The sequence below is a fragment of the Salmo trutta genome, chromosome 1, assembly GCF_901001165.1.
Source record: "Salmo trutta chromosome 1, fSalTru1.1, whole genome shotgun sequence".
NCBI lineage: Eukaryota > Metazoa > Chordata > Actinopteri > Salmoniformes > Salmonidae > Salmo > Salmo trutta.
In genome coordinates, this window is record NC_042957.1 from 53,829,398 (window position 1) to 53,848,873 (window position 19,476).

Consider the following 19,476-nt stretch of genomic DNA (forward strand, 5'->3'; position numbering starts at 1 on the left):
TTGACAGAGCAGTACTTGTCAGTGTTTATTGATTTTTGACTAAATCTGTCATACGTGATGCATTTCACTTCATCTCTTGTGCTGTCCCTGCTGTATCCACATACTGAGTCTCCACTCGTGTTTCAGTACATCTCTGTCTGCCAGAGGTGTAGACCAACTAGTTTTAGTCATCAGACACATGCCATTACAGTGCTCTTTCTAGGAGCTCTCTTTCTCTCTCCTTCCTATCTGTCCTTAACCCCGTTTCTCAGGCGTGTTGGAGAGATGTATCTCTGCCTGTCCGACTTCACTGTGAAGACAGACGGACACATTGGCTCTCAGTTATAGACCTGTTTGATTTATTGATCTATTTATTTATGTCTGTTTTTGCAACCAAACAGCCTTATTCTGAAGAGGTGTCTGGTAGGACTCCTGTCATATTATTACTGACTGACTGTGTCAGTAACAAAACTAGGGGGGAGCATCCATTCATTTGCCTTTAGGTTTGAGGTCTTTCAATAATATAAGTTTATTATAAAGAGTTGTTTGGAAAAGAACAGTTGTCATATGTCATTTCAGTAGAAATATAGGCCAATCTGAGGCCACCAATTTGGATGGTCATGGCTAGATGGGATACAGGTGTCAAATTGACATCAAACGTTTTTGTTTTTTTTGCATTTTAGCTAACCATAACTATTTTCCTGATATGAACCTAATTCTCTTAACTTGCTACGTTAATTATCCTGACCTGCTTGTAAAAGTACATTCTGGTCAATTCTGACATAAGCTGTATCCCAGGGGTAGGCAACCCTGTTGCCTGAGTACTGCAGGATTTTGTTCCCAACTAGGCACCACACCTGACCAACTGAGCTAATTGATCAGTAAAGTGATTGCCTAAATTCAACACAACTGGTCTTCCTGGTTAAAGCAAAAATATGAAGTTGCTGCGGCAGTCCAGGACCAGGGTTGCCTACCCTTGCTGTATCCCTTCTAGCCGATGTACTGCCAACTGCAGTTATGGAATGTTTGCTCACGAGTATAGTTCATTGGCTGATCCCTCCTGATGACCTGGATGGAGGTACTGTATGTGATCCTTCATAACCGATAGGAAGTCCCACCCAGTTGACTACTTCAAATGGTGAAAGTCCCCAATGGTGGTGCCCATGCTGAAACGGGCTTTTGACATTAGAGTCCTCTGTCTATGGGTTTACTTGCTTTCGTGATAAGTGGGAGGGGGAGGGATTTACCGCGTACAACGGCCTGTGTGCCGATCTAAAATTTCCGTCTGGAAACCACCTCCTTCCATGTAATCGCTGGCTGTCATTCGTCCAAGCAGAGCCAGCCGGTGCGATCGTGGCAGTGGCGGAGTGGAGCAAGCGACTTCTGTATGTAAATTAACATTTCAAACGCGATATTATCGCCTGAATATCGTAGCAAATACTCCGCAACTGATGTCTCCATCTTTACGAGGAAACTGATGCTAGCGAGAAAAAGAATCGTTGGTTTCGCTATCGTTTTATATCGTGCTGTTTCTTATTACGAGGTGAGTGAACGGCGAGTTAGTGATGATGTCGAAGTCTAGTGTCCACAGCTGACCAGTAGCGAGCGAAATGCATGCATTGGGTTACAGATGGGTTTACATTGCCATTCAAATTATCGATGACCGGGTTATTCACAAATAGTCCCGTCAGTTAATGAAATGCTGCTATTTCATGTGCGTCGATTGTTTTCAAAGATTGCGAACTGCACACCACATAAACGCGAACGTCTTCGAAAACCATGCAACAGAGATCATTGTGGCTCGAGCCTCTTGAAAATGGTGTCTGACATACTAATGATGGGAAACATATGAAATGAAAGGATCTTTCAAGTCCACTGTATGCAAAACAGCTTCCAAGCAGGGTCAGAAAGGGGTCATTTTGATTGGCAGTATGTTAACCTTTATCTCAACAAGTTTACATTTTGTATGACATTTCCCTCAAAGTATCAATTATTGCCAACAAAATACTGAGTCAATACCCAGTGCTTCTCTGAAAGCATAACGTTACCAATAACAGCTGTATGTATCACAGAGAGCTCAGATATTGTAATGTATCCCACCCTGAACCTCAAAACTCCGACAGATTATATGGTACAACATGCTGTATAAGTTTACATTTCATGTATTAAGAAAATATCTTACAACAGCCTACATACAGAGTTTGATGACCCATTCTGTAATGATGGACAGCCAGGGGCGTCATGCACCCATTACTTTATAGGGGGCACGAATTATGTGTGGATGGATTCTTTAGCATGGTCTGGAGCCCTCTCCAGTTTGAAAAATCCTAAATTGTCCAACACCTGAAACATATTTTTCTTACAATCTAGAGCCATAGGATTATACCTAATTCCATGTAAAATATGTATTTTTCTGCATGGGTTATGTAAGCATACCTCTTTTCCTGTAATTTTCATTAAAATGCCACACTGGTATATAGTATCATAACCTTTAAATATGCTTCTTTGCATCTTTGCTAGCCCAACTGGCTGCATATTGCACTATTATTCCTTTCCATTTTTTGTCATCTGCATCCAACTGGACTCTATGCAGCCGGCTATACACTCATGGCCCCTGGCAACTGGCTCCACATAAAACATCCTCCTTTCAGGGGCGAGGGTGCCGATTTTCTCCTTAACTAGCTTTAAAAATATGCACAGTCTTAATAAAACACAATTTTCGACCACCATGCTTGAGTGGCTAGTGCTACTTCCTGATGTTGCACACGCAGTTCAGCCAGGGGTAAACAGACTGCTGCAACCCGATTGGCTGAGCATCAGAGGTAGCATTAGTCACTCTAGCATGGTGGTGGAGCATTTTATTTTATTAAGACAGTACCCATATTTCTTCCCAGCAGCTCTTCGTTAAAACTAGTTGAAGTTGAAGCCCTTACAGCCTGAATTGAGGATGCTTTATATATGAGCCGGTCGCTAGGGGACGAGTGTCTAGAGGGGTTGACATGTAAACTACATTTTGTCTCAATGTTTATTGAAAACATACACTGAACAAAAATATATTAATGCAACATCCAACAATTTCAAATATTTTACTGAGTAACAGTTCATATAAAGAAATCAGTCAATTGAAATAATGTATTGGGACCTAGTCTATGGATTTCACATGACTGGGAATACAGATATGCATCTGTTGGTCACAGATACCTTATAAAAAGTAGGGGGGTGGATCAGAAAACCAGTCAGTATCTGGTGTGACCACCATTTGCCTTATGCAGTGTGACACATCTCCTTCGTATAGAGTTGATCAGGCTGTTGATTGTGGCCTGTGGAATGTTGTCCCACTCCTCTTCAATGGCTGTGGGAAGTTGCTGGATATTGTTGGGAACTGGAACGCGCTGTCGTACACGTTGAACCAGAGCATCCCAAACATGCTCTATGGATGACATGTCTTGTGAGTATGCAAGGCCATGGAAGAACTGGGACATTTTCAGCTTCCAGGAATTGTGTACAGCTCCTTGGGACATGGGGGGGCTTGCATTATCATGCTGAAACATAAGGGGCTGGTGGTGGATGAATGGCACAACAATGGACCTCAGGATCTCATCACGGTATCTCTGTGCTTTCAAAATGCCATTTATAAAATGCATTTGTGTTCGTTTGCCATAGCTTATGCCTGCCCATACCAAAACCCCACCCCCACCATGGGGCACTGTTAACAAAGTTGACATCATCAAAACACTTGCCCACACGATGCCATACATGCTGTCTACCATTTTCCCGTTAGAGTTGAAACCAGGATTTATCTGTGAGGAGCACACTTCTCCACTGTGCCAGTGACCGTCAAAGGTGAGCATTTGCACACTGAAGTCGTTTACGATGCCGAACTGCAGTCATGTCAAGACTGGTGAGGACGCCGAGCACGAAGATGAACTTCCCTGAGACTGTTTCTGACAGTTTGTGCAGAAATTCTTTGTTTGTGCAAACCCACAGTTTCATCAGTTGTCTCAGACAATCCCGCTGGTGAAGAAGCCGGATGTGAAGGTCCTGGGCTTGCATGGTTACACTTGGTGTGCGGTTGTGAGACCGGTTGAACAAATTCTCTAAAATTACGTTGGAGGCGGCTTATGGTAGAGAAATGAACATTCAGTTCTCTGGCAACAGCTCTGGTGGACATTCCTGCAGTCATTATGCCAATTTCATGCTCCCTCAACTTGAGACATCTGTGGCATTGTTGTGGCAAAACGACACTTTTTAGTGGCCTTAGTAAGAGTGCACTTGTGTAATGATCATGCTGTTTAATCAGATAATTTTAAAAGTTTTTTAACCCCTTTTTCTCCCCAATTTCATGGTATCCAATTGGTAGTTAGTCTTGTCTCATCGCTGCAACTCCCGTACGGACTCGGGAGAGGCGAAGTTCGAGAGCCGTGCGTCCTCCGAAACACAACCCAACCAAGCCGCACTGCTTCTTGACACAATATCCACTTAACCCGGAAGCCAGCCGTTACCAATGTGTTGCAGGAAACACCTGGCAACCGTGTCAGCGTGCACTGTGCCCGGCCCACCACAGGAGTCGCTAGTGCGTGATGGGACTAGGACATCCCTGCCAGCCAAACTCTCTCTTATCCCGGACGACGCTGGGCCAATTGTGCGCCGCCCCATGGGTTTCCTGGTCGTGGCCGGCTGCGACAGAGCCTGGACTCGAACCCAGAATCTCTAGTGGCACAGCTAGCACTGCGATGGCCCTTAATCACCTTCTTGATATGCTACACCTGTCCGGTGGATGTATTATCTTGGCAAAGGAGAAATGCTCATCAAGAACAACATGAATCTAGCTGAAACGGGTCACTTACCATTCCCCACATGGGAGTTTCTTGTCATTGTTTGTTTGGAGCTATCTGGCCATCCAGAATCACAACTCACGGACTTCTGCCCCATTGAAGCGTGCACATCGTTTTCGTGACGTTGTCAGCTAACCCATCTATAGCCAGCTGCATAGAGCCCAGTTGGATGCAGATGACAAACTACGTAAAAGGAATAATGCGCCGGTTGGCCTACATCTCTGCTAAAATCAGGTCAAATATTTAAAGGAACATGAGTCTTATTTAGTAATTGCATGCTTTTCTAAAGTCTACCAACCTTGCCAGCAGGCATGCCCGATAAGATAGTTAGGCAAGCTACTCTAACTTGATCGCCTGCAATGGCTTGGTAGCTAGTTTTCCAGTCGCCCAACCTCAACTATCTGGGCAAGCTAAAGCCAACTTCATAAAATTGCTAGATGGCTATTATTACAGAGAAACAACCATTTTTAGTTTGATTTATTAATCAAGAAGGAATCAATAGGCTAAAGCTTCATCAAATGCATTTACAAACATACCTCCTGCAAGTCCTGCCCATCACTGGCATCTAAAATCAAATCAAACACTGTCTCTCCTCCACTGACAATACTGTCTGCATGCACTAAGGATCCTGAGGGGCGCAGCGGTCTAAGACACTAAATCGCAGTGCTAGAGGCGTCACTACAGACCCGGGTTTGATCCCGGGCTGTATCACAACTGGCCGTGTTCAGTCCCATAGGGCGGCGCACAATTGGCCCAGCGTCGTTAGGGGAGGGTTTGGCCGGGGTAGGATGTCATTGTAAATAATAATTTGTTCTTAACTGACTTGCCTAGTTAAATAAAAATCTAATGTCCTGCCTAGAATATCTTTGCTCCTTGGTGCACCTTGTAAGGAACCACTTACTAGGGAGAGTAGGGTGGTTACTCTTTCCCTGGTCCAGTCAGTGTGCCCCCTCTGTAAAGTACCACTGACAAATTATTATAAAACGTGGGCTTAAAAATGAAGTTTAGTCATTAATTTAACATCTGAAAATGTTTAAAACAGGACAAATCTGAGGGGGCCCTTGTCCCCCCCCCCCCCCAATGGGCATGACGCCTCTGGACACAGCTGATTGGGGGGGGGGGGGCTTACAGTAAATGGGTGCATTTTGGAGTGTAATTTCTCAAGTTCTGTGCTTTGCATGATGCCTGTGGGATATGATCGATCTGTCCTAGTCGCTTGCTCCACCTGAATATACCAGCACTTTGTCTAGTCTGATGGAAACATCAATGCTGGATGCCCATTTGTCCATGGTGTTGACACTAAGGAAAATCTATGGCCATCTTGGCTATGCTTGTAACGAAACATGGACATGGGGCCTACTACTAAGTCTCTTCCCTGGTTGTCCGTCTTAGAAATATTTGACTTGTTGACTTGCGTGTTTAGTACAAAAAGCTGGAAGGCGTCCCAAAGATGTTTTCAGAATGCACAAATTGTTCCTAATCGAACACTGTCTGTATTCTGCTGCTCCAACTGTATCATCAGCACCCATTTTTGCTGACAGCAGATGTTGCAAAGTTTCTCAAAGTATGTCGTTGATGATTCAGGCAAATGCCCTGTCATAGCCTATGTCAAATCACACGGCTTGCATAACCCAATCTCTGAAACTTCAGGCAGTATTTTAATGAAATAGTCTAACCATAGGATGTTAAGTGTCAGAGTAGGGGAATGCAACTGAAGAGTTCAGGATAGAGAACATCTTTTTAGCTGTTTCTCAAAATGTAGTATCAGGTGTCAGTCCTCACTCTCTTTTCACTCACAACCCTGACTCTTTCTCTCACTATCAGACGCCTGTCTTTAGGCCTAACCTTGTTGCGATTTGAAAAAGATAAATGAAATATTCAGCAGAAAAGCAATTGGCTCCCCCAGGGTCTCTCTCATCCCACAGTACTCCTTCCTCATCTTTCTTCTGCCTCTCACAACCCGCCACTTCCCCTTCTCGCTCTCTCTGATAATATTATCGATGGAGACATTGCTGAATTATACATTTGGTGTTCTATCGATGCTGTCTTCTCCTCCCTCTACACTTTTGTTTTCTGCTGATGTTGTTTTAAAAACCAGTGCTCATCAAATATGCAGCAGTCCAAGACTAATTTTTATCCTGTTCAAATGTATTAACATGCTCCAAGGGAGAGGAGGCTGGACCTGAGGGAATGTTGAGGCAGCCCACAGCTTAGAGGATGGAGAGTGTATGAGAGGAAGAAAGAGGATGCAAGACAGGGGCTGGCAAGAAGTCAGTGAAAGTTATTTTGGGGTTTAGATAAGTGGCTTTTAGAAGTTGTTTAAATGGGACAGATATAACCTCATTAGAACCTATGTAATTTATAGTACAGGACCAAACTGGATTTAAAAAGTAAAAATCTGATCATAAATATACTTTATTTTTAATTTATGTATATATATTAGGTAACCCTCAAAACACAGCAAAATACAAGAATATGCTCTCATGTCAACTAGACAGACCTACTGTAAATGTTGGATTTACAAGTTCAGTAAAAACATTGTAATAAATATTTCAGAATACAGTTTAACTGCATTTTCTCGTTCTGTGTGCGTTTATAGTGCCTCTTCATCGCCACCTCTTGACCATGCTGAGTGTGTGTACAGTCCTGGTGGTTGCTGCTGCAGCCCTTTCCTCTGCAGACTCCGACACGCACAGACACGACTCCAACCTGGAGATCTGTATCCTACTGTGTGTCTGTTTCCTTCTTCAGAATATTAAGAGGTGTCCTCTTGGATGACCCTTGATTAGTGTGTATGTATTGAAATGTCTGTCAGCATTTCTTCCTGAACACCCTCTCAGACAAGCGTCTGTTTGAGACCAAGAGGAAAGACCAGCTAAATGCTCTGAAGAACCTGGTGGAGCTCAATGACATCAACCAGCAATATAAGATCATAGACATCATGCTGAAGGGCCTGTTTAAGGTACGCTGGCTCCACTCCTGTTTAACTTCCCTTCATGCTGACCATTAGCTAGAAACAGGACGTTGTGGCCTTCGCGGGAAGTAATTGCGGTGTTAGTTTCTTAGCATGTTTAGATTATTATGATCTCATGAGTAGGCAAATAAGGCCACTTGCTAAGTAGCCGGTCACTAATAAGACTAGAGTAACCCGGATTTAGCTTCCAAGTCTTCCTATTGTGCTTGAGGCCTCACTGTATATACTGTATTCTTCCCAGATATCTACGGTTTGATTCCCAGAGGACATTTCTGCTATGTTGTATCTGCTGGACAACTATGGTGGTCAACCCACAGTGGGCAATCTACATTGTGTGTATGTGTGTGTTCTGTGAAGGTGTTGGAGGACTCGAAGGCTGTCCTTATTGCAGCCAACATGCAGGCTGATGATCCCTTCCCCATGGATGACAAAATCAAAGAAGGTCAGATCATGGACCATTATACCGTTACTACACTTTGCTCTCTCTCCTCCCTCTTTGTCACTCGATGCTAATCTGATTTGTCTGTCACCATCTTGCTTTTTTCTCCTCTTCTGCCTCCTCTCTCCCTCCCCTTTTCCCTCTCTCCGCCTCTTACGTTTTCTTACGCTCTTTTAGTATGTCAGTCTGCAGTGATTTACGTTCTAGTTTATTTCCTAAGTATGAAATGTAGACTACTCTCTCTCTCTCGCTCCATAGCCTACTCCCATGTGGTGGAGAACACGGCGTTCTTTGGGGACGTGGCGTTGCGTTTCCCACGTATCGTCCACCACTACTACGACCGTAACCCTGACTGGGGCGGCCTTCTGCGATGGGGGCTCCGCTTCTGCAATCTCACTGGGGTGTTCACCGGGGGGGCACACCAGCATGTTCTCTCACTGGTGAGACGGGGATAGAACTGGGAGGATATTCTGGGGCATAGAGGAAATGTTTATGCTTTATTGAAAGCCAACAGGTGTAATGTATTATAACCTTATTACTCCATTTTATAAACATATTGTAAGCATACCATTAAATAACTGTTTTCGATGTGCCTTTTTCTATGGATTCAAAATGGCGGATGTCTCTCAGATGTCGCAGGAGTTGGGAATAATAGAGAAATCCCCAGACTTCACCAACCCATACCGCACTGAGAGAGACGACGTGAGTAACACAGTGGCTCTCAGCCTCTGTAACCACATTGTACACTATCACAGTGAAGCCTACCAGACAGACTTGGAAAGCGTGTTCTTTTAAGGCTTGTTTAACAAAGAAGTTTGACTATGTTTGAAAGCTTGACTATGTTTGAGACCAGCATAACATCAGTAAAACTCATACTGACTGCACCTTTTTGCTTTCCCATCCTCTGCTGTTTGATTCTCCACACTCCATACACCTATTATTAAAAATGCCTCTCTCAAACACGTTCACACGCTCTGCTTTTCTCTGGCGCAGGTGCTTCACACTGCAGAGGCTTTTCAGAAGATCCTGAGGGAGGAGGAGAAGAGGAGGAGGAAAGAGGACAAGAGGAAAGAGATTAGGAAAGGGCCCCGCATCTCCCGCTCCCGTACTGAGCTATAGTACTTTACCTCAACTCTTGGAGAGAAATGAAGAGGAGAAGAGAAGGAAAATGTAGGGGGATGTCCTAGATTCAGTAATGAAGAGGTTGGGTGTTGGAACCGGTGAGTTCTGTCAAAGGGATAAAGTGGTAGCAGAAAATTTGAGAGGGAACTAGAAGTGTTTATGTGGCGCAGGAACAAACTGGAGAGAAGGAAAGGCGGTTGAGCTGTATCTGTGGAATCAGACTTACTGTATACAGAACTGTGCCCAACCTGCAGTTATTATGAAACAAAGAAAATACAGCTAGCACTATGTTGAAGATTTAATAAAGAATGCTCATTTTCATAACTAGATTACATAACTGTACTTTGGAAGAAACAGCAAATAACATATTGGGTATCTTTTTTGTGGATAGATTGAATACAATTTACTACCATACAATTGTTTTGATGATGGCATTTGTACGTATGAGTTGTTTACATTCCCATTCAACAAGCTTTAAAATATAAAACTTGAATATGTTGAATTCTGTTTTGTGTTTGTTTTCCTTTCGCCTTCTCTGGAGTTAGCAGATTTATATAATGAGATTCATCATCATGTATCATCTTGATTTGTGGTGTTGATCTTGAGCGCAGAACCATTTTTCATGATGTCTGCCACTTGCTTTCCTAGAGCCGAATGCTTTCTTAGCTCTGTCTGTGTGTGACTGTCCGCATGAGTGTTAAATGGGGTTTGGTCACTTTTATGATTTTTAAATTAAACTATTTTACATATTATTTTGTCTACAATTAGGGAGGGATAATGTCTTAGAGCTGTGTCTTTTGGCAACCACTCATCAGCTTAAACTTTTATGTCACATTTGTTTCTGTCCATCTGATGGCCATTATGAAATGTCAGAACAGCAGTCACCTAGAACAATGCCTTTAAAAAAACATCTATATTTTGGCATATCTAGGGAAGATCTCAAATCCATACTCGTCCTGTCTCCTCAATCCATTCAACCAGAAATCCCTCCTCTGACCACCTCCTATGGGTTTTGAGAAAGAGGGAGGATGCAAGGAGTATGCAATTGAGATATTCCCCTAGTGTTTTGTTGCCTCTTGACATTTTGAGGGAAATTAGCTCATTTTAATGCAAATAAGTTATATTCAATATACAGAGGTGATGACTGATTATGATTTGCTAGAGTTTTGTAAATGGACTGTTTTTTTATGTATGTTCAGAGCAGTGCAGGCTGATGGGAGGAGCTAAAGGAGGATGGGCTCATTTTAATGGGTGGAATGGAGTTAATGGAACAGAGTTCACAGGTTTGTGTTTGATACCATTCCAGCCATTACAATGAGCATGTCCTCCTATAGCTCATGCCACCAGCCTCCTCTGGTTCAGATTAAGAGTCTCATTGCTGAGAATTTACTATCGTGAGTAGATTTATCATACATTTGTTAAGTTTAATAAAAATAAATTACTATGAATCATACTTGTTCATTTGAAATAATTACAAATAAATCACTCAATCGCTGAAGATTTTAATAAAAGTCAGTGTAATGAAATCAGAATGCGGAACATCTGCCACCTGACGGCGCTAAAGATGCCTCGTCCCCATACTGTATTTATTTATCTTGCTCCTTTGCACCCCAGTATCCCTACTTGCACATTCATATTCTGTACATCTACCATTCCAGTGTTTAATTGCTATATTGTAATTACTTCGCCACCATGCCTATTTATTGCCCTATTTATTGCCTTAACTTACCTCATTTGCACTCACTGTATTTAGACTTTTTGTTTTGTTTTTTTTCTACTGTATTATTGACTATGTTTTGTTTATTCCATGTGTAACTCTGTGTTGTTGTATGTGTCGAATTGCTATGCTTTATATTGGCCAGGTCGCAGTTGCAAATGAGAACTTGTTCTCAACTAGCCTTCCTGGTTAAATAAAGGTGAAATACTGTTTTTGGTTAAACTTGTTGGACTGTTGCCGAACAGAAAGAGTCATCTCCGCCATAAACACTTCACCAACGCGAAACAACAAGCCCGAATGTAGACGTGAAGCTTAATCAGACAGAGATCATGTCTAATTTCGTGGAATCGGGTAGGCCAAGTTTTTTTTTCTTTCATATTTGACAGTTTGGAACATAGCATTTAGATAAATTAAAACTCATGCAAATCTAGCTAGCTAACGTTAGCTAGCAGAAAGCTGTGAACAACAGATAGCTAGCTAGCTGACGTTAGCTAGCTATAGTCTTTCTTATTTATACTTTATTCAAAGAATAGGAAATAGTTAACCAACGTGCTATTTGAAGTTTGATATTTTGGCAATGTTTAGTTGATGATTGTGTGGTCTCTAGTCAACGTTAATAAACAGTGCTGTTTTTCACAAGGGAAAACAAAGCTGAACAATCTGCGGCGTAAATTAGTTGAACATTCCTGACTGTTCTTCACCAGCCTGTCGAAGAATGGTGTGAGGTCAGGCCTACACCAAGTTATGTAACGTTAATGCACAGTGGATAGATTAGGCTAACTGCTTAAAACTGTATAAATAGTAGGCCTAGTTTCTCAGAACGAGCGTAGTTTGCAGACTGTTCAGCTGACAACTGCACATATGAACCTAGCCTAAGTAATGTCACAATCAGCTGCTTGTCTGTCAACCAATTATTTATATATAAAAATAGATTACTGACGAGCGCTGTTTTGAAGCCATTTTGGCACTTCACCGGTGTAAAAAATATTTAGGAAGCTACAGAAATACGTGTATTGTCTACATTTGTTTTTTCCACGTGTATTCTATTAGACACATTAATGCATACTTTGAAATTATATTATGTAAGCTAAATATAAAAATGTATCATTAAATATATTAAAACATTTTCCCTAAAGTCCAGGTAGCAGATAATGGACCCTGTCATATATTTATGTAGTTGGTGCTGTATATTTAAGCAATAAGGCCCGAGGGAATGTGGTGTATGACCAATATACCACGGCTGTGGGCTGTTAAGGACGATGCAACGTGGAGTGCCTGGATACAGCCCTTTGGCCATGGAGGTTCCTTACTGGTTACAACATAATTAGAACAGTGAACAAGTAATTTTGTGCCATACCGTGGTGTAAGGTCTGATATACCATGGCTTTCAGCCAATCAACATTCAGGGCTCAAATGACCCTGACTATCATAAACTGGGGGGGTTCAAGCCCTGAATGCTGATTGGCTCAAAGCTGTGCTATATCAGATCGTATACCACCGGTATGACAAAACATTTATTTTTACTCGTTTTACTCCTAATTACGTTGGTAACCAGTTTATAATAGCAATAAGGTACCTCTGGGGTTTGTGGTATTCATTAGTTGCATGTTTTGTAAAAAAAAAAAAAAAAACTTTTGTTTTGGACTGGTGCCCGACTGAGCATTCAACTCAATGCATCGTCAATGAGCGCTGATGAAGATTTCATCAAAAGTGCATTACAGTGGCTTGGAAATACAATGTCATTCTAAAGGAGGCAAATAATTAGTAGGAAAACCTTTCGTCATCATTTTGATGTCACCAGATGGACTTCAGATGCAGTATTTTTATTTATTATTAAACCTTTATTTAACCAGGAAGGGCTCATTGAGATTTAAAATCTCTTTCAAGAGCATCCTGGCCAAGATAGGCAGCACCAAGTCATTACAAAAGTATAACTTTTGCTAGCTAAAATTGGGGAAGCACACCGGATTTGAGCTTTTTTTTACTTACTTTCCTAGCTAATGACACATGGTTTGATGGTTTCAGTCCACCAGACAAGTCCTACAGGCCCTAGTTTTGTCGCACCTAGACAACTGCCAAGCTGTGTGGTCATGTACAGCAAAGAGGGACATAGGTAAATTGTAGTTGGTCCAGAACAAAGCAGCACATATCGCACTTAGATGTACACAGAGGGAAAGTTTCAGTAACATGCATGTCAGTCTCTCCTGGCTCAAAGTTGAGGAGAGATTGACTGCATCACTATTCGTCTTTGTGCGAGGTGTTGATGTATTGAAGGTACCGAACTGTCTGTTCAAGCAGTTGGCACAAAGTTCAGACACTCATCGGTACAACACAAGACATGCAACCAGAAGTCTCTTCACAGTCCCCAGGTTCAGAACAGAGGCTGGGAAACGCACAGTATTAAATAGAGCCATGACTACATGGCTAGAAATAAAACCAGATAAAATAACACCTTACTGCACACAGGGGACTGTGAAGAGACAGTCATTTGATATACAGTGCCTTCGGAAAGTATTCAGACCCCTTGACTTTTCCACATTTTGTTACGTTACAGCCGTATTTAAAAAAAAAAATTAAATTGATGAGGGGAAAAAAACAATCTACACACAATACCCCATAATGACGAAGCAAAAAAATGTTTTTTAGACATTTAAGCTCATTTATAAAACATTTTAAAAAACATCTCATTTAAGTATTCAGACCCTTTACTCAGTACTTTGTTGAAGCACCTTTAGCAGCGATTACAGCCTCAAGTCTTCTTGGGTATGACGCTACAAGCTTGGCACAGCTGTATTTGGGGAGTTTGTCCCATTTCTTCTCTGCAGATACTCTCAAGCTCTGTCAGGTTGGATGGGGAGCGTTGCTGCATAGCTATTTTCAGGTCTCTCCAGAGATGTTTGACCGGGTTCAAGTCAAGACTCTGGCTAGGCCACTCAAGGACATTGAGACTTTTCCAGAAGCCACTCCTGCATTGTCTTGGCTGTGTGCATAGGGTTGTTGGCATTCAGGCCAAATAGTTAAATCTTGGTTTCATAACAACAGAGAATCTTGTTTCTCATGGTCTCAGATTTATTTTGGCCAACTCCAAGAGAGCTGTCATGTGCCTTTTACTGAGAAGTGGCATCCATCTGGCCACTCTACCATAAAGGCCTGATTGGTGGAGTGCTGCAGAGATGGTTGTCCTTCTGGAACTTTTTCCCATCTCCACAGAGGAACTCTAGAGCTCTGTCAGAGTGACCATCGGGTTCTATGGTCACCTCCCTGACCAAGGCCCTTCTCCCCCGATAGCTCAGTTTGGCCGGACGGCTAACTCTAGGAAGAGTCTTGGTGGTTCCGAACTTCTTCCATTTAAGGATGATGGAGGCCACTGTGTTCTTGTGGTCTTTCAATGCTGCAGATATTTTTTGGTACCCTTCTCCAGATTTGTGCCTCGACACAGTCCTGTCTCGCAGCTCTACGGACAATTCCTTCGACCTCATGGCTTGGTTTTTGCTTTGACATGCACTGTCAACTGTGGGACCTTATATAGACAGGTGTGTTCCTTTCCAAATGATGTCCACTCAATTTAATTTACCACAGGTGGACTCCAAGTTGTAGAAACATATCAAGGACTATCTATGGAAACAGGATGCACCTGAGCTTAATTTCGAGTCTCATAGCAAAGGGTCTGAATAGTTATCTAAATAAGGTATTTCTGATGTCTAAAAATCTGTTTTCGCTTTGTCATTATGGGGTATTGTGTGTAGATTGAGTGAAATAATTGAATCAATTTTATAATAAGCCTGTAACGTTACAAAATGTGGAAAAGTGAAGGGGTCTGAATACTTTCCGAATGCACTGAATGTAGGCTATGTGTGATGTTTTAAATGAATGCAGTTTAGTCCTTGACCAGTAATGTACTATATTATATCATGTTTCCGTTGGACCCCAGGAAGAGTAGCTGCTGCTTTTGCAGCGGCTAATGCGGATCCCAATAAATACCAAATCCTAAGATCTAAAACTAAACTTTCCCAATGAGTAAAATTCACAATACACCCCTCCAAAGAAAGCCTGGCTCCTCTTTCTGAAATGCCACCATATCCATGATGGAATACATGGCTGAAGTGTTGCGTTTCGGTTTAGCCATCCACACACACAGACAGTTTCGGTCCCAGCCACAGGGCTCTATACAGAAACAAATATTTTCCCGTAGTACAAGCCTATCTATAGTATGACAGCAGTTAGCTACCAACAGCTGGCAGACATGTTTATTTGGTTACTTTAGTATTAATCATTTGACTGAAGCCCTCCTTTCATTGTTGATAGCCATGGAATGTGCCCCGCAGATTAACAAGTAGATGCCAGATTTGCTCCTTTCATTCTCACAAATGCATCCCACTTTTTACGAAGTGTTTAATTTGCGTCGCCATAGAGGCATACTCACATTTGCGTAGTAAGTGTTGCTACACCCTGCTACCACACAAAGCTTGGCCATCTTGATGAATAGAAATGCAATTGCTAGCTAGCTCCATACCACTAACACACAAGTTATGTTTTTTATTATTATTTTGACCCACGAGTACATGAAGGTTGATCATGCGTTTAGATTTCCTCACTGTGACGCTGACCGCGGGGAGTTGTAGGATTGTTTCTGAAGTTAGAGCTGATTTTGAGAGATCCTCTTTAACCCAACTTTTAGAACAATATTACAGTATTATAAAAATGTATTTAAGAGTTTGTAATTTGGCAAGGTTTTCTTGTGGGTCTCTAAGTTACTATTATATGCGTTTCTGTCATTGAAACTATTTCTCAATGACAGAAGCACATATAATAGTAACTTAGAGAAATAGCTGCTACATGCCTTTAAAGTTTACTTAAAAAATATATTTAATCTTACTTTCCCCACTAGAACAACAAAAAATACTTAAATACATGTAATTTTGTCCTAGAAACATTTAATTGAAATACTGTAGAAGTCTATTCATTCCTATGAAGGATTACTTCTTCTGGGGAGTGCCAATATGGCTGACCGGTGGCTTCAGAGCTTCTCATTGGCCAATACATATCATTAGCAATCCAGGGATATATATGTAGCATTGGCATTGATGTCAACATATTGTTTTTATATGATACATGTATTTTCTATTTGTTTGCTAAATCTGCAGCTAATAATACTGTATATCTGTTTTGTGTCATTAGAAATTAAACTGTATTTCCATGTCCATCCAGGAAGGAGAAGAGGGGAGGGAAAAGACCCAGATTACTTTTCGGAGAGCAAGGAGGAGGATGTGTCCTTAGCCACAGAGCTCCGTCTTGTCCTAATCGGAAAGACAGGATCAGGGAAGAGTGCCTCTGGGAACACCATCCTGGGCCGCAGGCACTTCCTGTCAGAGCTCCGCGCCAGCTCAGTCACCCAAGTCTGTGAACAAGGCAGCGCAGACCTGACTGAGGAGGAGGAGGAAGGACAAGTAGTCAGGAGGAAGAGGACGAGAGTGGTGGTGGTAGACATGCCAGGTTTTGGAGACACACGCTTCGATGCTGAGCAGACTCATTCTGAAATAGCCAAGTGTGTGGCACTGTCTGCCCCAGGCCCCCATGCATTCCTCCTGGTGATCCCACTGGGACGCTACACTGAGGATGAGGACCGAGTCGTGAGGGACATGGTCCGTATATTTGGGGAGGGGGCGGTCCATGACCACACACTAGTCCTGTTCACTCGTGGTGATGATCTAGAAGGGAGGGGGATGGAGGGGTACCTCGGAGCCAGCGCCCCGGTGGAGCTGAAGGCCCTGATAGAGAGATGTGGGGGCAGGTATCACGTCCTCAACAACCGAGACCCAAGTGACCTGCACCAGGTTGTAGGGCTGCTGGAGAAGGTGGAGAGGATTGTGGAAGAGAACAATGGAGGCTTCTACACCAACACCATGTTCAGAGAGGCTGAGGCTGCCATCAGGGAGGAGCAGGAGAGGATGGTGAGAGGGGAGGGAGAAGGCAGTGAGATGACGGACAGGGAGAACAAGATAGCCAAAAGACGGAAGTGTGATCTAGAACGGAGTGGGAGTGGGTGGGATGAGAGGAGGGGGGCAGCTGTGGGAGGTGCAGGATTAAGGAGGAGAGACCTGGAGGGATGGAAGGTGGAGAGGTGGACAGAAGAGAGGAAAGGAAGTGCAGTTAGCCTCCCGAGGGACAGAGGAGACAGGTGGAGTGAGTTGTTCAGGACCAGGTGGCGGGGCAGCGACAGGGCCTTGAGTAGGAGGCAGTCTTTCCTCTCTGCCCTGGGGCAGATCAGGAGGGAGGCTGCCCTTTCTGAGAAGGTCCTAGAGAAAGTGAAGATCCTGGTGGCTGCTGGAGTCACTGGCATGGTCGTGGGGGCAGTGTTCGGGGCGGCTGCCCCTCTAGCTGCAGCGGCGGGAGCTGCAGCTATGGGGAACACTGTGGGCTTTGCTGCTGGGCAGCTGGCTGGGATGTCGGTGGCAGGCGGCACAGGGATGGGAAAAGCTGTGGCCGCCATAGTGGCAGCAGCCGCAGGGAAAACAGCCATGGCTCTCGGGGCAGCGACCGGAGGAGTGCTGGGGGGATCTGTGGGCGCCTTAGCTGGGGCAGAAGCTGCCAGTCCTGGGGCAGCTGCCTTGGATGCTCTAGGGCAGGTGAGCCTGATTGGGACTGCAGCAGTGGGAGTTGCAGCAGGGGTGGGGGGTGCCATGGGGGCAGGAGCGGCCCTGGGGGCTGCTCTGGAAGGTGCAGCTGTCAGCACAACTTCCCTGACAGGGGTGGGCACCGCAGCAGGGGCAGTAGGTGTGGCTAATGCTACTACTATTGGCTCAGTGGCAGCTGGGCAGCAAGCAGTGGCCACTGGGGGCAGTGTTCCAGCTGGAGCTGTTCAGTGTGCAGCCGCCGCTGTGGCAGATGGGGTGGCTGTGAGTGGGCTGCTGGTTCAGGCTGGTGGGGTGTGTGGATCTGCAGGGCGGGTTGTTTCTGGTGCCTGGGGCTCCATGGGAGCGACAGCGTGCATTTTGACAGCGGTGGCAGAGATAGGCAAGGCTGCAGCGGGAATTGCCCTGGCAGGAGGGCTGGTGGTGAAGGTAGTGAAGGAGAGGGTCAGGAACAGCAACAGCTCAGCAGACGCCAACTACACAGAGAAAAAGTCCTATGAGATCTACTGGAACAAATAAAGGACAGTTAGTTGAAACACCACCAGAACACAGAAGAAAAGGACACTCTCAGGACCTTTCAAAATGTGGATTCAGGTTCAATCATTAAGCAACTTATCACAATTATCAATAAAAGCAGATGATGCATGTCTTTGTTCCTTTTACTGGCAGTGGATGGTGTGATTTCCTCTATTCACTGTTAATAAACTATAGCTCTTCTGCAGTGAAGTATCTTCCCACAATATTACTGAACTATTGTTTTAGCTTTGTTCAAGCACTTACCGTGGTTATTTGAGCTTTTTGGTATGCACTTACACCATTTGTATGGTTACTTGTGATCCTATAGTTATTTTTAATTAATGATAGAATATGGTTTTCCAATGTATTCAATGAAATTAGTAGTTTACTGTTTTAATGAAAGACAGTTATCTATTTCTGCATGCAGATTTTCATTAATCCACAGATATAATCTACAGCGTTTTAGTCAGGTCCAGTACTACAAAACATTTTTTTAGCTCTTATTCACAACTGAAAGGATGTACTGTATAACACACATTTCACATTATGTATTCGGTTGCAGTGTTGTGGCTTTTTGAAGGTGAAAGAATTGAAATGCATAATAAAATGAAATCTGATAAGAAAAATGTCTGTCCTTGTCATTTTTTCTTTTATACGGATCAACATTAATATTGAGTGCACAGAATAAATAAGAAATCACTGGGATTAATGCAAGGATGTGGATTTTAAGAAATAGTATGTCACCCTCAGCTCAGTTGACAAATCAGGGAATTAGACTTTAGGCACACACAGAAGTGACTGTGTTTAGTAACAGTACTGAATCAAATCAAATGTTATTTGTCACATGTGCCAAATACAACAGGTGTAGACCTTATAGTGAAATACTTACTTACAAGCCCTTAACCAACAAAGCAGTTTTAAGAAAAATACCTAAAAAAAAAAGAAATAAAAGTAACAAATAATTAAAGAGCAGCAGTAAAATAACAATAGCGAGGCTATATACAGAGGGTAGCAGTACAGAGTAAATGTGCGGGGTACCAGTTACTATTTCATTTATCTTGATATCACACTCCAGTCATAGACATACTATCAGTCATGAAACAAGTCACTTTTTTTATGAAATAAGGCAGTATTTCTTGACTTTGTTGAAAATCTGTATAAAATGTTACTTATGTTTACAAAATGTAACTAATGTATTAATACTTGAGGTCAATTTCATACTAACAACTGGATTTTTTTCACACAAACATGAGAATATTAAT

The 19,476-nt window shown here is 43.0% G+C and overlaps 2 protein-coding genes across 4 annotated transcripts; both read left to right on the forward strand.

The window, feature by feature from the left end:
• The first annotated feature begins 1,117 nt into the window (after window positions 1-1,117).
• On the forward strand, window positions 1,118-9,851 carry LOC115200249 (coiled-coil domain-containing protein 134). 3 transcript variants are annotated; one of them, XM_029763157.1, is made up of 8 exons: window positions 1,118-1,522; window positions 6,981-7,084; window positions 7,414-7,533; window positions 7,655-7,776; window positions 8,146-8,230; window positions 8,486-8,667; window positions 8,858-8,929; window positions 9,221-9,851. In XM_029763157.1, coding segments are annotated over exons 2-8 (708 nt in total). In that variant the 5' UTR covers window positions 1,118-1,522; window positions 6,981-7,083; the 3' UTR covers window positions 9,347-9,851. The 3 variants fall into 3 exon arrangements, with proteins under 3 accessions (XP_029619017.1, XP_029619031.1, XP_029619025.1); XM_029763171.1 differs by lacking the exon at window positions 6,981-7,084 and having other exon boundaries at window positions 1,119-1,364; XM_029763165.1 differs by lacking the exon at window positions 6,981-7,084 and having other exon boundaries at window positions 1,120-1,522.
• A 1,357-nt stretch (window positions 9,852-11,208) lies between these two features.
• On the forward strand, window positions 11,209-18,840 carry LOC115200267 (uncharacterized). The gene is made up of 2 exons (XM_029763199.1): window positions 11,209-11,417; window positions 16,275-18,840. Exons 1-2 carry the CDS (start codon window positions 11,396-11,398, stop codon window positions 18,215-18,217), a joined length of 1,965 nt encoding a protein of 654 aa, XP_029619059.1. The 5' UTR covers window positions 11,209-11,395; the 3' UTR covers window positions 18,218-18,840.
• The last annotated feature ends 636 nt before the right edge of the window (window positions 18,841-19,476 follow it).

Coding starts and splice junctions, on each gene's coding strand:
- LOC115200249 (XM_029763157.1), top strand. Junction 7,534..7,654: donor CGACTCCAACCTGGAGATCT/GTATCCTACTGT, acceptor ACACCCTCTCAG/ACAAGCGTCTGTTTGAGACC. Junction 8,231..8,485: donor GGATGACAAAATCAAAGAAG/GTCAGATCATGG, acceptor CTCGCTCCATAG/CCTACTCCCATGTGGTGGAG.
- LOC115200267 (XM_029763199.1), top strand. CDS start 11,396: ATGTCTAATTTCGTGGAATCGG. Junction 11,418..16,274: donor GTCTAATTTCGTGGAATCGG/GTAGGCCAAGTT, acceptor ATGTCCATCCAG/GAAGGAGAAGAGGGGAGGGA.